We start from the raw sequence: 16,299 nt of genomic DNA on the forward strand, positions 1-16,299 counted from the left end.
ATATACATTAGATCCTTGACTGCATTCTCCCTTTCCTTTACTTAATCCCTTTTCACTTACTGTTAAAAAAGGTTACATAACAATTCTTCTCACTGCCCTAAATCTATTCAATTTGAACAAAGCCCATAATGAATTTTTTAAAATGTCAGTGGTTGTTTGTAGTTGAGCACTTTCTCTCTTGAAACTATTATATAACTTCTGGAAGATTTGGAAAATTGTATATTAGATAGAGTAGATAGGAAAGAGGAATCAAAATGAGATTTTCTTGAGGTTATCTAGCATGGCCTAGGCCTTGCCCTTTCTCTGATAGCATAGGAGCTGGAAGACAACCCTGTGTGTCCGTTTATGTTGGAACATCGCATTGAATAGCTAAGTTCTTCAGGAAGTGGAGCTGAGAAGCATCTCTATAGTTCCTCTAGATGAGAATTCAACCACCATCTGTTTTTAAGACTCATCTGAATGGTCTTTAGAGAAAAACATCAGTTCATGACCTTTCCTGCTTGAAGAAATGTTAATCAGTGAGAAGTGAGTAGGAAGAGAGGAATCCACAGCTGGCCAAAAATGGTGAGAAGCAACAGATATGAGCAATACCATCCCTAATGCAGGAGGGATTTTCTTACATGATGTCTGGAATGAGCCAATACGGCCCACTATTTGGGAGAAGGAAATGGCATTCCATTATATGAATACCACAAACAACTTTAATGCGATTTGGTATCCGCCTATTCATTATATATCAAGAATGAATTGTCTCTTAGTGGACATAAAAAGTGTGGAGCTCAGCTGCAGCGGGGCTGTCGGCCTTTGTCTGCAGGATGGTGTGGCTAGTGAAGTAGTGAGTTGTACTGTTTTACTGACTGCCTTAGCTAATAACCTCCATTTCTACCTTTATCAGATGGTAAGAAGCAGCAGTGCTGTACTGCTCTGGCCCTGCTGTGACCTTTCTAAAGTAATCTGGAAGCTCTCTTGTATTTTTGTAGTGTCTCTGAGGGAAAATCCTATCACCTCAAGTCTGTTTCTTTTTCTTGCTTGAGGTTAATGGGAATACCTCCCTTTGGGGAAAAATAGAGAGAAATTACTACAAATTGTCTATTTATAACAAGGAGCCTGTGCGACAAGTGAGCCATCTACTTTGCCCCATTGAAAGAATAATATTTTTTCAGCTGTAACTTTGTCCTGAGTTAAGGCAGAACTTTTCACCTCTGTCTCCTCCATGTGCTGAATGACATGTGGGAGTTGGATCTCTCTCTCTCTCTCTCTGTTTGTGTGTGTGTGTGTGTCTCTCTCTGTTTTTTTTCTCTCTCTCTCTCTGTGTCTCTCTCTGTTTCTCTCTCTCTCTCTCTCTCTGTTTCTGTGTGTGTGTGTGTGTGTGTGTGTGTGTGTGTGTGTGTGTGTGTGTGTGTGTGTTTTGCCAGTCCTGGGGCTTGAACTCAGGGCCTGAGCACTGTCTCTAGCTTCTTTTGCTCAAGACTAGCATTCTACCCCTTCCCTTCCCTTCCCTTCCCTTCCCTTCCCTTCCCTTCCCTTCCCTTCCCTTCCCTTCCCTTCCCTTCCCTTCCCTTCCCTTCCCTTCCCTTCCCTTCCCTTCCCTTCCCTTCCCTTCCCTTCCCTTCCCTTCCCTTCCCTTCCCTTCCCTCTCCCTCCCTTCCCTCCCCTCCCCTCCCCTCCCCTCCCCTCCCCTCCCCTCCCCTCCCCTCTCCCCTCTCCCCTTCCCCTTCTCCCCTCCCCTCCCCTCCCCTTCTCTTGTTCTGAGTTGAGAAAGTAACATGTTTTCCAGTGTTAATCATATTATTCAGTGAACCCACTGGGAAACTGGTTCATGCCTTAAATCCTCTCATCTCACCATACCCATAAACAAGAGTGGTATTTAGCATTTGTTTGTAATATCTACATTACTCATTTTAGAAAGTGGAAAATATTCTTTTTTTGTTCTATTTTGCATTTCTACAATAAAAATTTTATAGAAGTTTTGAGGATTATGGAGTATTTTTGTTATTTTTACTTTCATGAACTTTGGTAGTTACATAAATAATATGCTCTTTGACATAGAGACTTTAGCTTTTTCTGCATATATGATATTTTAGCAGGTATTTCATTATCAAGTGAAATTTATAAAAGCTCTAATTCTTTTTTCTTGTACTGAAAAAAAAATAAACATATGCCCTGGGTGTTGTACCTGAGATTTTTTGATCAAGGCTCATGCTCTGCCATTTGAGCCACAGTCTCATTTCTGACTTTTTGATGGTTAACTGGAGATAATAGTCTCATGGACTGTTCTGCCTGGGCTGACTTCGAACCATGATCCTTGGCTCTCAGCTTTCTGAGTAGCTAGGATTACAGGTGTGAGCCACCAGTACCCAGCTCATTTGTTTTTTAATCATACGAATAGATTATGATGTCCCATTGGGTGATGATGAAATAGCGGAATTGGAGTGAGGGGAGTAAAAGAAGCCACTGACTTACTGTCTTGGTCACTAGTTGCACTTTAATTAACTGGATTTCCTTTGCATGGTCCTAGTAGATATGGGGATGGAGTGCTCTGGTCTTTGGTGGATGGTCTAGCTGGATTGTATGATTTCAGGTCTCCAAGTATACACTGAATTAATGTTTTGCTTAATGAAGAAAAACACTTGGGTTCTCTTTTACATTTTTGAAAAGAAATATTTGGTTTTTCTTTATGTCTTTTATCTGCAATCCTTTAATGAATTATTTCAAACTATTATTTATTTATTTATTTATTTGGCCAGTCCTGGGGCTTGGACTCAGGGCCTGAGCACTGTCCCTGGCTTCTTCTTGTTCAAGGCTAGCAGTGTGCCACTTGAGCCACAGCGCCCCTTCCGGCCATTTTCTGTACATGTGGTGCTGGGGAATCGAACCCAGGGCCTCATGTATACGAGGCAAGCACTCTTGCCACTAGGCCATATCCCCAGCCCCTCAAACTATTTTTTAAACTTGCCAACAGAATTCAAATTTTATTTTAATGAAGACTTTACCTTTTAAGTGATATTAATTACTATTTAAAATTTCCAATTCCATACTTTAAGTTGTTTACCTTTTATGGAAGTTGAGATCCAACTGACCACAGAAGGATAATGTCATATAGGCTGCACTTCTCACCACTCTGACCACACTGTATTTATAACTGGAAGATAGGAGGCTTATGTTTCTTTGTTGACCTTGAAAATGTACATCGAAACTAACATCATATCAAGACCTGTCTATGTATGTTGACAACTAAAACTGCCCTGTGGAGTTCTGTGCTCTCAATAACGTTTCAAAGATACAAAATTTTATAGATAGCCCTGAGACCATTGATTGCTTAAGTGCAGTGAATAATTATTGTACCAATATAATCATATACTTGGTACATAGTAAGTGCTGCCTATGGGATGAGGTGTTAATAGTTCTGTCCTAGAGTACTAGATAATGAGATATGAGAGAGGCAGGTTCATAAGTTGGAGCAGTAGGAATCAAGTAATAGGTAGCTTTGTTTTGCCTAATATATTGGGAATGTTGCTGGTATTAAATTAGTGCATAAAGGAAGGAGGAACTTGTGATTCCTTGCCTTTTATGTTTCACTTCCAAATCATTAGGAGTCCTGATAATCAAGAGCCAACATCCACCTTTTGTTTCACTTACTGAGTTCTAAAGTATTAGATACAAAGCTCCATCCTGTATTGTTGAATAAGTGATTCATATATAACAAAATATGCATGAAGAATAGGTGGGCAAGCAGAACTCTGTTGTGTCTTCTCCAGAAAAGAAAGATGAGTGTGGGGATTTGCATAACCAAAGGGATTGGATCTCCGCCATGTGAGCATTTAGGCTTGGCGGTGAAGCAGTGCGGTACGGGCTGGGGAAGGGAGGTGAACACATTAGGAGCAGCCGCAGCCATTAGGACCAGAGACACAATCATTGAACTGAGGATATTATTGAAGGGCACAGGCGTGTTGGGCTATGAAGTGGTTAAGTGCACCATCAAGTCTCTAATGGACTTTAAAATGACACTAGAGTATACATTTTAACACCAGCTTTCTCTTCTAGCTTGTATTCACTCTGGGCCATAATTCCATTTCTACACATTTGTGGTAATTTTAATGATTCTGCAGTGCTGTCTAGTGTGACTTCTTTGCTAGGTCTTGAATGGCATCATTTGTAGCGGATGCTGCATGGCCTGTGCTGAGAGCAATAATGACTTTCCTACCAGCACCTGCATGTTGTGTTTAACTCTGGCCCTCCTGAACCCTTCTAGGGAACAGTGCTCCTCAGCCCCAGGAACTTTCCTTTCCATGCTGCTCTTTTGTCTCAATGCATCATGAGATTCCTTTTATTTAACTACTCAGTTTTGATGATAGTATTGAAATTAACTCCATGTTTGAATAGAAGTATATTCATTTTCAAAAGACAAAAAATGGATTCTAAAAGAACAACCTCCCAGTCAAAATGGGCAAAAGATATGAAGAAGCAGGTCAACAAACCAAAAAAAAAATAAATGGAAGGTTGGGGTTGGGATTGGGGATGGAATTTAGAGGTAGAGTGTTTACCTCACAGCCATGGGGCTCTAAGTTCAATCCTCAGCAATGCAAGTAAAGTTATAAACCTGGTGAGATTTAGCTTTACTAAGGCAAGTACAACATGAGACCACATTTCTGTAACTCATCAGATTAACAAAGAATAGACAGTTTGATTAAACACAGTAGTGTTTAGTAAGTAGTATCAGGAAGTAACTGCTTTTATAAACTCTTTGGGGAGTGTATATTGCTATTGCCTTCTAGGCGAGAAATTTGAGAATATTTTTGTCAAAATTGAGAACATGCCTATCCTTCACCTCCATAAGAATGGCTGTTATCAAAACAACAACAGATAGTGAGCAGTGAGCACTGGCTAAAATGGAGAGAAAAGGAAACATGGTAGGACTGTGAATTGTACAGTCATTAAAGAAAACAATATGGCAGTTCCTCAAAGTGTTAAAATGTAACTAGCATATGATCCAACAATCCCATTCCTGGTATCATAGCCAAAGGAATGAAATAATTGGTCAGAGAGCTCTGTGTTCCCATGTTTATTGCAATACCTTTCACAGTAGCCAAAGTATAGAAACAGCCTAAGTGTCTATCAGCAGATAAATGGATAAAGAAAATATGGTACATATGTGCGTTTGGGATAGTATTCAGTCTAAAAAAAGAATAAAATGCTTTTTTTGGCGGGGGGGGGCAGTACTGGGAATTATAACGAAGGGCTTACCCGGTAAGCACCTACCACTTGAGTCACGTCCTTGGACCTTTCAATTTTTTTTCTTAACTGATCCCCCTCCCCCCCCCCAGAAAAAGAAACAGGCTCTTGTTTTTCTCAGGGCTAAGCTTGAACACAGATCCTCCATACCAGTCCAAGTAGCCTGGATTATAGACATGTGTTAACCAATCCCATGTTTTGTGATAACATGGATTGAACTGAAAATCATTTTATTCAGTGAATTCATGCCTTACTACCCAAGCCACACCCTCCGCCTTTATTGAGTTAGTCTTTATAAAAATAGGGTCTCAGTATTTTACCCCTGCCAAACTGTACCTCGATTCATTTATTTATGTTTCCCATGTAGCTAGGATGATAGCTTTGGGTAGAGATATGGGGTCTTGCCAGAGTTTTGACCAGGTTGACTTTGAAACATGATTCTCTTTGTCTCTGTCAAGTATTATTATTATTATTATTTTTTTTTTTTTGGCCAGTCCTGGGCCTTGGACTCAGGGCCTGAGCACTGTCCCTGGCTTCTTCCCGCTCAAGGCTAGCACTCTGCCTCTTGAGCCACAGCGCCACTTCTGGCCGTTTTTTCTGTATATGTGGTGCTGGGGAATCGAACCTAGGGCCTCGTGTATCCGAGGCAGGCACTCTTGCCACTAGGCTATATCCCCAGCCCTCTGTCAAGTATTATATATAGGTCACTATTCCTAGTGACAAACATTAAAATTAAATGTATTGTTATTATAAAGGGGTTACAGTTACATAAGTTAGGTAAAGAGTACATTTCTTTTTTTCTTTTTGTCTGTTATAGGATTTGAACTGAGGGCCTGGATTCAAGCCTGTGAGCTTTTTGGCTCACGGCTAGTCCTCTCCCACTTTGAGCGATGCCACCACTTCTGGTTTTCTGGTGGTTAATTAGAGATAAGTGTCTCACAGATTTGTGAAAAGTAAAAGAAACAGAACACCAAGTAAATGAAATCTAGAGTTACTAAATTTAAATAAGCAATAAAATATCTTTCTGGGCATGATAAATGTATCTTTTTAGTGATAATGCTATTGCAGATATTTACTTATGTCAAAACTGTCAAAATGTTTGTGTCAATTATTTCAATAAGTGTTGAAGCATTTAAGTTACAGAAAGTATTCGGTAGTTACTGTGTACACCTGTTGAGTAGCAACTCCTTGGAGTCAGGATTGTGTGTAACTGTCCTTTATATCCAGTAGATACACAGAGTAACAGCTTTTCCAATCATTTGTTAATAAAGGATTGCAAGAACAGCCCAACAAGCATGGATATATATTGTTTACCTTCTCTTACTCTGGGTGATGTTTCTTCATATGAAAAAAAAAAGGCATAGTCATTTATTGTGAGGTTCATTTGAACTCTGTAATTTGTAAAATAGAAAATATTCTTTATTATTTAAAGATTTACATTTGTTTGGGGAAGTACTCTTTGAACTCAGAATTACTAATGAACTTGCACAGTAACTCAAAAAATACTGAAAAAATATTACTTAGTGTTGTAGTTTGAATCTTTCTTGGCTGCTCCACAAAGTCCCAAGCATTAAAAGCTTGTTCAGCAGTTTATGTCATTATTGGGAGGTATTGGAACCATTTAAGGTGGGGCCTGTTGGGAGGCAACTGGGTAACTGGGACTGTGTCTTGCACTGCATAGTGGGATACCATCCCTTTCCTGTTCCTCGACTTCCTGGATCCCAAGATCCCTCTGCGACATGCTCTCACCATGGTATTCTGAGCTGTCACAGGCCCAAAGCAATAGAGACAAATGACTGTGCCCTGAAACTCCTGAAGCTGTGAGCCAGACTGGACCATTCCTCTGTATGAATTGATTAGTTCAGGTATTTTGTCACTATAGTAGTAGAAAGTTAACACACTAGCCCAAAATGAAAATCTTTAGTATTTTTAGTTAATATATTATTGAACAGATGGTATACTCAGTTCTCATCTTCCTTTTTTTCTCTTTCTTATTGCACAAATGGGTTTCATTATGATCATTTCCATAAGTTCCTATCTTTTTTTTTTTTTTCAAAGTCCATAAACCTTCCAGTTCTCTGTTGATTTGTTTCCTTGGCTAGTTTGTATCCATAGTCTCTGTTAACAGTCTTCTTCCCTTGCTACTTGGCAAAAAATCTTCAGTCTCTTACATTTCTGTTTTCTTATCTTTCATTTTCCTTTAAAATTTTTACCATGGTATGATGTGTTGCTTTTCTCCAATACCCTCTCATTTATGACTAGTAGATAAATTTCATAAGGACAGACATTTTTTTTTATGTTGTTTGCTGTTGTTTTTTACGTTCTACATAAGTATTTGGCAAATGGTCATTGTTTAGTAAGTATTTGTGGAATGCATTCATTAGTTTTTTAGTTTTATTTCAGTATCCTTCAGGTTTATTACCATTTGTACAATTTTCATATCACCATTCTTTGCTGTATAAAAATGTGAGCATAAGTATTTGAGATTTGAACCTCTCCATCTAGGCTTATGTCTCTGCACTAGGTTATGGTTTTTTTTTTTTGTTTTTTTGTTTTTTTCTTTTTTTTGGTCTCAGTCACTTTTAATGAGAAGCAAAAACAAAAAAGATTTGCCAAGTGCTTCGCACTTTTGCAAGCACTGTCTCATTCATTATTTCAAAGCAAAATATTAATTTATAGGTAAGGCTTTGGGAAATCACAGAAATTATCCAGTCACACAGGATAAAGATCAAACCTAGATCTGTCTTACTCCAAAGCTTGAGTTCCTAAGTATTTTATTTCCTTTTTGAAGGTGCTGTGATTGAAGCTTAGGCCTCTCAGGCTTGTACCACTTGAGCCACAATCCTTCTCCTTCCCCCCAGTTCCAAATGTATATTCTTCATAAAGATAAATATCAAATAATGGTCACAGACATGTTTATAGTATTAGGATAAATCATGGTGGCAATTTGAGAAAAAGACTAGATGAATTCTCTTGAGAAAGTAGAGACTATGAGGAAAGTTTTGTGTGTGTGTGTGTGTGTGTGTGTGTGGTGTCTTAACATAACTGACATTGGCAAATGCAAGAAAAGCTTGCAACACTGAACACCTGGGAAACTAGTATTGCTCAATAGGGAGGCATCGATATAGAGATCAAAAATTGAGTTTTGTGATCTGGAATTGATGAGGAAATAAAATGGCAAACAAACTCACTTGGACTTTAATTTATGAATTTAATTGATAAGTAACTAAAAGTTATCCTATATGCTTTATATTTCTAAAAGCTGTACAGTAAGCCTTAGGTATTTGAGGGCAATGAGAGGGAGACGTAGATGAAGGGCGTGGGGAGAAAGACAGGAAGAGCAGGGTGTGTATGCATATAGCATATTAACCAAACACATTATATATATTTGTTTATATATAACATACACACATTATACATTTGCTTAATAGTAATTGGTACCAATCTTTGAACTGGTGTGTTTTCTTATCAGGATATATTTATGATGCTTATCTTTTGCTAAGACAGCAAGCTTGTCAAGCTTGAATTGTAATAGCTAAACTCTTACTCTTTTCTTTAGATGACTAGAGATTTATTTCTGTTGGAAATAGCAGAACTCTGTTTCACACTGTTTTCATTTTGTTGTTCTTGTGGTCAGCCTCTCATAGACAAGTGTATGTGCTTATGAATTCTCACTGCTGCTAACACAGTGCATTGCACAACTTCCTTGTTTGTGTTTTAAAATATTGTTAGATCTACCATGTTGTTGTAGCTAAGCTTTTTGTCATGACTGGATTCCTTCCCTATACCATTTTAGTATGATATTTTTGATGGAAACATTTTGAATCCAGATTTATTAGATATAATACTTTAAGAGAACTATTTAAAATGGGCAGTCTATATTTCATAAAAGGTGAAGTATTTATTTGATCTGTTTTTTTTTTACTGATTAGAATTGGCTGTCAAAATGCATTTTACTTCATAAGAAATCTAGTCACCTTGATATAGTAATTAGCAGGCTTCATTTTATCCCTTGACGTGAATATAGAAAAGATATTATCCTTGTGAAGTGACTTACTGCTTCAGTTATTCTAATAGACTACTAAAAAAATTGCTTTCTTTGTCTTAGTTCTGTTTTCTGTAAATTTCCATAACGTGTGTGAATTATAGTTTGTAAATACTAGCATATATTTGTACTTACTGGTTGCATATGTTAATATTTGTGTATATATGTGTAAATATGTGTAAAGTATCCAGCTTAATGCATAAAGTATATGTCCAGCTTTCTGTAGCACTGGATTCCATATCTATGGATTCAGCCAACTGCTGATTGAAAATATTCAGAAAAAAATGACTAAACATTGACATTTTTTACATTAATGCCCTGAATAATATAGCATAGCAATTGTTTACATGGCATTTACATTGTATTAGCTATTATAAATAATCTAGAGTTGATTCAAAGTATGCAGGAGGATGTGTGTAAGGTACATGCCAGTACTGAGCCATATTATGTAGGAAGGTATCTGTTGGTGTGAGGCATTTGGGTGACTTGTTCTTGAAATCAATCTTTCATAGATACCAGGGGACAATTTTATATATGGTGTATGTATATATTGTAACTATATGGCTATTTTTATTATTGGCTTAATATGTTTTATTTGGAAGGTAGCAAATATAAGGATATATATACACACACATATATATATTTAACTAGTTTGTGCATCCTTTAGTTGTTTCACGTGCACGATTTAATAATAGTGGCTGTTATCTGTTATATGTCACACAAATGATGTCAGTGTTCTTTTTCAAGTGATGTACTTCAAGAAGTGTGTTTTGTCCTTACAGGTGCTGTTGTTCTGCATTACAGCAGCCATGTACATGTTCTTCTTCAGGTATGTTTTCTTTACCTATTTACCTATTTACTTTACCTATTTACTTTAATATTCCAAATAGTATCCCTTAGAAATTTGTGTTCAACTATGAAACCAAGTTATTTCCCTAATTAAATGTTGTTCAAGAGCAGCACTTCCCTCCCTCTCGGTTAGAAATAAATCCCTAGCTTTGTGAGGAGAGAAAAGCAAGTAAAGGTAAATTGACTCATTCCCTCCTGCTCTCTTGAATAGCTTATCTTGGAAAGTTCAGTATGCTAGTTGTCAGTATCAAATTCTGATCTTTGTCTTCTATAGACTTGATTTTTAAAAATATTCTTTACTCCTGATTTTCAATTTACATAAAAAATTAATAGTGCCCTGCACAGTGATCTTACTCTGCCAATTTTAATACTGTTTGTGCTGGAATTGTACTTGGCATCTACCCTAGGCTCTGGGAAGAGTGGATTAAGATGGCTGAGCATACAAATGCTAGGAAGAATGTCTGTGGGAATTGGTGTGTGTGTGTCGGTGTGTCCACTCTGTATAATCTCCTTTTTTAAATGATACCAATTTGTTCCCATTTAGGACACTCTTATTACATTCATGAAATCGTTGTGTTTTTTTTTAAATGCCTGCCCTGGGCATGAAATGAAGTCAGGGCCTGGGCACTATCCCTTAGCTTTTTACTCAAAGCTAGCACTCTACCACTTGACTCTATGGGATCTAGGCAGAATTTAATCACAGCGAGAATGGCCAGGCTTTTATATGTCTAGGATATTTGTAGCAGAGGATCACAATGGCTCAATAGCTATGTCCATATGACCATATAATAAAATGATGCTTATTGAAATGAAATGCTTCCAAGAAATGGAAGCAACAGTTTTTTTGCGGAGAGGGGTACTATTTTCAGTTATTTCTCCTCTCCCCACCCCCTGCATGTTTACTCCTTGTTGTTACTGTTTTTGATTTCTATACTCTTTGTGTTGTGTACAAATTTATCTGATTTGGGGAAGGGAAGGGAAATCACAGAAATGGTCGGACAAAGGGTGAAGGAATTCAACAGTGATTCTAGCTAGATAGTATGTTGGAAATCAACTTTACAACTTGTGGGGGGAGGAGGGCTGGAGGGAAAGTGGGAAAAATGAGGGAGAGAGTAACACTGTCAAAAAGAAATGTACTCACTGTTGAGTTATGTAACTGTAACTCCTCTGTACATCACCTTTACAATAAAAAATTTACATAAAAAAGAAAATTCCTAACAGAACGGTAATTTAGGGAGACAGCCTGATAATATACCATGTTTAAGGCTTTGCATATTCTAGTCACAAGACATTTTTGAAGTTTAAAAACAAATTATATGTTGGCTGGGGAGATAGCCTAGTGGCAAGAGTGCCTGCCTCGGATACATGAGGCCCTAGGTTCGATTCCCCAGCACCACATATACAGAAAAACGGCCAGAAGCGGCGCTGTGGCTCAAGTGGCAGAGTGCTAGCCTTGAGCGGGAAGAAGCCAGGGACAGTGCTCAGGCCCTGAGTCCAAGGCCCAGGACTGGCCAAAAACAAAAAAAAAAAACAAAAAAAAAAAACAAATTATATGTTGAATAGTCCAATAAATACTCAACTTGTAACATGGTTCTAGGAAATTATATTTTGAAAACTGCTGCCATAAACCTCGCATTTTTGGTGTACCAAGAAGATCTGCCCTATAAATATGTGTTTTGGTGCAAAGCTCTGGAGCCTTTTCCTGTTTCAGTCCCACAGTCTGGGCTAAACACAACAGTTTAAAATACTTTCCAGAAGTCTCAATATAAGGTTTAAGTGCCAAGAAAAACACTTTCAGTTTTCTGAGGCAAGGGGTTGTTTTTCTCTCAAAAGAAGAACTATCACCAAATTCTTGTTCTTGGCAGACATTAGCTTGAAAAACTCAACAAAAGATAATTGGTGAATGGTCAAGTGAAACCATTTACAAAAAATAAGCACAACCAAACAAAACAGTTACATGTTCTTTGGAGCTCTGGCTTGTGTCTGTAATGAGGAACCACAGTACATAGAGTCTTGGCGGGTACCGTTGCAGTGCAGTATTCTATTCCTAGAAGTAAAGTTTCCTTTATACATAGTTGTAGACGTGTTTATTTAGCTTATTAATAAGTATATTGCATCTAACCACAGAAAGTTAGATAATTAGATATCAAATAGTATTGTCAAATTTATGTTTAAGTCAACTTGTGTTTTTCTTCTAATGGGGGGGGGGTGATGTTTCTTTCAATAGAGAGAAAACATTTTTTCCAAGAAAGAACTTGAAAAACACACTTAGTTTTATAAGTATTTTCTAAAGGCTGTGATGACTAAAGTCTGAATTTACTTAAAAATAAAAATAACACTTTTGGCATTGAAGACTCAGGTTAACCATTTGTATAATGAAAATATGTGGCTTTCACATCCCTCTTAGAAGGTTATTTTGTATCCTCTCATATCTATCTATCTTTATCTATATATATCTCATACAGGTGATGGAAGTTTTTCATCATACTTGCTTCTTCTGACATTTCTCTCTGAAGCCCTCAGAATCACCCATAATTAAATCTAGTGGATACTTGTGTGAAAAGGATACTTATCTAAAAGGGCCGCTCAGACTCCATGAATTGGTGTCTCTTGAGCCTTTTTTTCCCTGTCTCTCTAGTCACTGCCCCATGGCTTCTCCATTACACATTTTCTTTTCTTTTTCATTTCTTTATTGTTAAAGTGATGTAGAGAGGGGCTGCAGTTTCATACGTAAGGCAGTGAGTACATTTCTTGATATATATATATATATTTTATTATCAAACTGAATTACAGAGAGGTTACAGTTTCATACATTAGGCATGGGATACATTTCTTGTACTGTTTGTTACCTCATCCCTCATTCCCCCTGAGTACATTTCTTATCCATCTTGTTTATACGATCTCTTAAATATTAGTGTTCAATATACTCTTCTGGGATGTCAGCATTTTTCACTTTGGTACTGTCAGTTGCTAATCTTACACATTTCTATGTGTTCAGTTGTCTGCTTCAACTTTTCTGCCACCCTTTATTCCTGCAGCTGTCATTGCCCCAGGAAGAGCTGCTGGCCCTCAGTGTCCATGGTCCTCCTGCTCTGGCTCCCGTCCTCTTCATTTCCGAGCTAGAATGAGAGAGCTTTAATTTAAAGCTATTTATTCAATAGATTTCCTGCCCTCAGTACAGTTGAAACTCCTTTAAGTTAGTTTACAAGGCTTCTGTGAAGTCTATGGAATACTATATTAAATGCTTAGTTTTGTGACTATAACTTAGAATGATGTCCCAAATACTACAAATTCTGTCTCCTTTGTAAACTGCATATTTAGGAAAGCTAGTCCTGCATTACTAGACCTTCCTATTGTACTTGTTTTTAGAGAAAAACAGTACTATTTTTCTGAATAGTATGCTTTTGTTATTGTTGTTTCTTTGTTGGTTGCGGGGCTTGAACTCAGGGCCTGCACACTGTCCCTGAGCCTCTTTGTGTCCAAGGCTGGCACTCTACCACTTGAACCGTAGCGCCACTTCTGGCTTTCTGGTCATTAATTGGAGGTAAGTGTCTCATGGGGACTTTTCTCCCCGTGCTGACTTTGAACCAAGATCTTCAGATCTCAGCCTCCTGAGTAGCTAAGATTACAGGCGTGAACCACCGACACCCTACCGAATAGTATTCCTTATAAAGTCCTTTTATTTTTGTTTCTATCTTGTAATACTCACCAGACTAATGAGTTTATTGAAGGGTAGAAATTCTTTTGTGTTTCAAAGGCTTGATAAGGAAGATTTGCTGTTAAAATAGTTTCTCATTACCCATATACAGGCTTTCTGTAAATATGAGATTAGACTGAATTTCTTCTTCAATTAGAAGTATAATTACTCTCTTTCTCTCTCTATATATAAATTATGTATGGAATATTACATAGGAACTATTTTTTACACACAGTGATTTTTCTATATAAATAAATGTGAGACTAGATAGCCTATAATGCTGTTTGTGTCATGTTCGTATGATAATTCAGTTACTATGAAATATTTGTTATATCACATGTTCACTCAAGTGGCGTACATTTGAAAGGCTTACTGTACTTCCATGTTTACAGGTCTCTGAATATTGTTGCTACCTGAAATCGAGGCAGTAGTTTGATGAAATTGCAGCACATGTGAAAAATCCTTCAACCGTTAATTTATCCTGGTTTATGTAGAGACTTTGAACACATGATTTGATTCTGTCGTAATGTATAAAAAATGTATACAAAATATAGGGATTTAGTAACAGACAGTTAGCACACCTGTGCTGACAGACATCAGTGTCATGGCTTAAAAATGAGTTTTAGTTTAGCCTTAGAAATAGTCTGGCTTTATGTCTGAAGAATCCTTATAATACTTTTCATGATTTTCTTCATACAAGAATTGGATTTCATGCTACTTGTGAGTGAAACAGTCTGATCTTCAGATCCAAGGCATCCAGAAAAACAGTCCTGCCTAGGTGAACATATAAAATGAGAGTACATTAAACTGAGTTTTTACTTGCTAAAAACAAAACAAAATTCTAATGATTAAATTGTTATTTCAGTGATATATTAAATGTCAAGATGTTCTATTATCTGAGAAAGGAGTATGAGTGATGTTAAGTATTAGAAAATATTGTCTTTTGTGAAGTTCATAATAGAAAATGTTCATTCAAAATACAGAAACCCAAGAGTTGATGAGATTTTTGTTTTATAGCAATCACCTATGTTTAAATTATAATTTTTTTCATTTTAATCTTATTGTAAAGGTGATATACAGAGTGGTTAAAGTAACATAAGTAAGGTAATGAGTACATTTCTTTTTGAACAGTGTTGCTCTCTCCCTCATTTTTTCCCACTCCCCCCATTGTATTTTAAAGTTGTAAAGCTTACTATATGTTCATAAAAGGTTTCCTGTATCAATGCTCTTGACTTCTGGTAAAATGTCTTAAAATTGGTAAGAAAAGAACTACCTTTTATTTTCATATTATAAGTAGAATAATTAAAAAAAGAACAGATGTTCCTTTCCCTTATTTTCTTTGTGTTACAAAGAAAACAGTTTTCTTAGAATGTTGGTGTCCTCTAACATATTAGCTGTCACTGATTTAGATATATTCAATTATAGTAGGATAGCGTACAGATCCAAACTCAAGTTAAATTTTATCTCCTCAGTATTAATAGTGTACAGTTTTTCTCAACCCATTTTATTCCAATAAAATAAATTTTGTAGCTATAAGATAGCCAAGCTATTAATTGCATCCCCCAATTATTAGAAAATACACAGTATTATGTAAAAATCTAAGATAAATGTCTGTTATTTATATAATAAAATTTGAAAGATCATGTTCATCTTTTAGGGGCAAGTATTTTTGGTGTTTGACAGCTGTAGTTTTGGGAATTGAACCATGTAGACTCAGTGACAACGGAAGCCCCTAGGGGCTGTATAGAACACAGATAGTTACAGCTAAAATATTTTCTCATAGTTTTCACTGGCTTTCCATACAGAAAGCGTTTCATGTTTAGGCAAGCTCTTTTGGATGGAAGAAGTTTAGAGCTAGAACAAATAATATTTAATACTTATTTCATAAACCAATAGTGAGAAATCTAGCCAGAAGTCAAGGTCTTTAGTTCTACACATCTGGTCGTGATGATTTTGGAATTTTTATACTCCAGTGATAGGGTTTTGTATGACTTCAGAGTATTTTCTGGCCAGCTCATGAAGCAGGTATAGAAGAAAACCCTGAATTAGACCAAGTTCCTGTCATCCATGAAAAATGTCCACTACTTCATCTTAGAATAATTCTTCAGCAGATTTCAAGGAGCCATTTTTGCCACACTGTACAAGGATGGTATTACTTATAAATTGTGCCTTTCCCCTTAATTTTCACCACTCTCTGTTTCTTTTGGTTTAAATACTCCCTCCCTCCCTCTCTCCCTCCCTCCCTCCCTCCCCCCTCCCTTCCCCCTCTTTTCTCCCTTTCCCTCTATGCTGGTACTGGGGCTTAAACTTGAGGCCTGGGCGCTGTGCCTGAGCAATTTTGCTCAAGGCTAGTGGTTTGCTATTTGATCCGTACTCTACTTGCTGGTTTTTTTTATGGTTAATTGGACTTTTCTTTCCCTGGCTGACTTTGAACCATGATCATCAGATCTCTGCTTCCTGAGTAGCTAGGATTATA

At 37.1% G+C, this 16,299-nt stretch overlaps 1 protein-coding gene across 2 annotated transcripts in view; it reads left to right on the forward strand.

Annotated features, from left to right (window-relative positions):
* Nucleotides 1-16,299, forward strand: part of Tmem135 (transmembrane protein 135) — a 178,494-nt gene that overhangs the window by 109,267 nt on the left and 52,928 nt on the right. For both annotated transcript variants that reach the window (XM_048360931.1, XM_048360932.1), the window contains one exon: nt 10,060-10,106. In XM_048360931.1, coding sequence (XP_048216888.1) covers nt 10,060-10,106 — 47 coding nt within the window. The remainder of the gene's footprint in view (nt 1-10,059; nt 10,107-16,299) is intronic.

Source organism: Perognathus longimembris, chromosome 13 (assembly GCF_023159225.1).
Source record: "Perognathus longimembris pacificus isolate PPM17 chromosome 13, ASM2315922v1, whole genome shotgun sequence".
NCBI classification, from domain to species: Eukaryota; Metazoa; Chordata; class Mammalia; order Rodentia; family Heteromyidae; genus Perognathus; species Perognathus longimembris.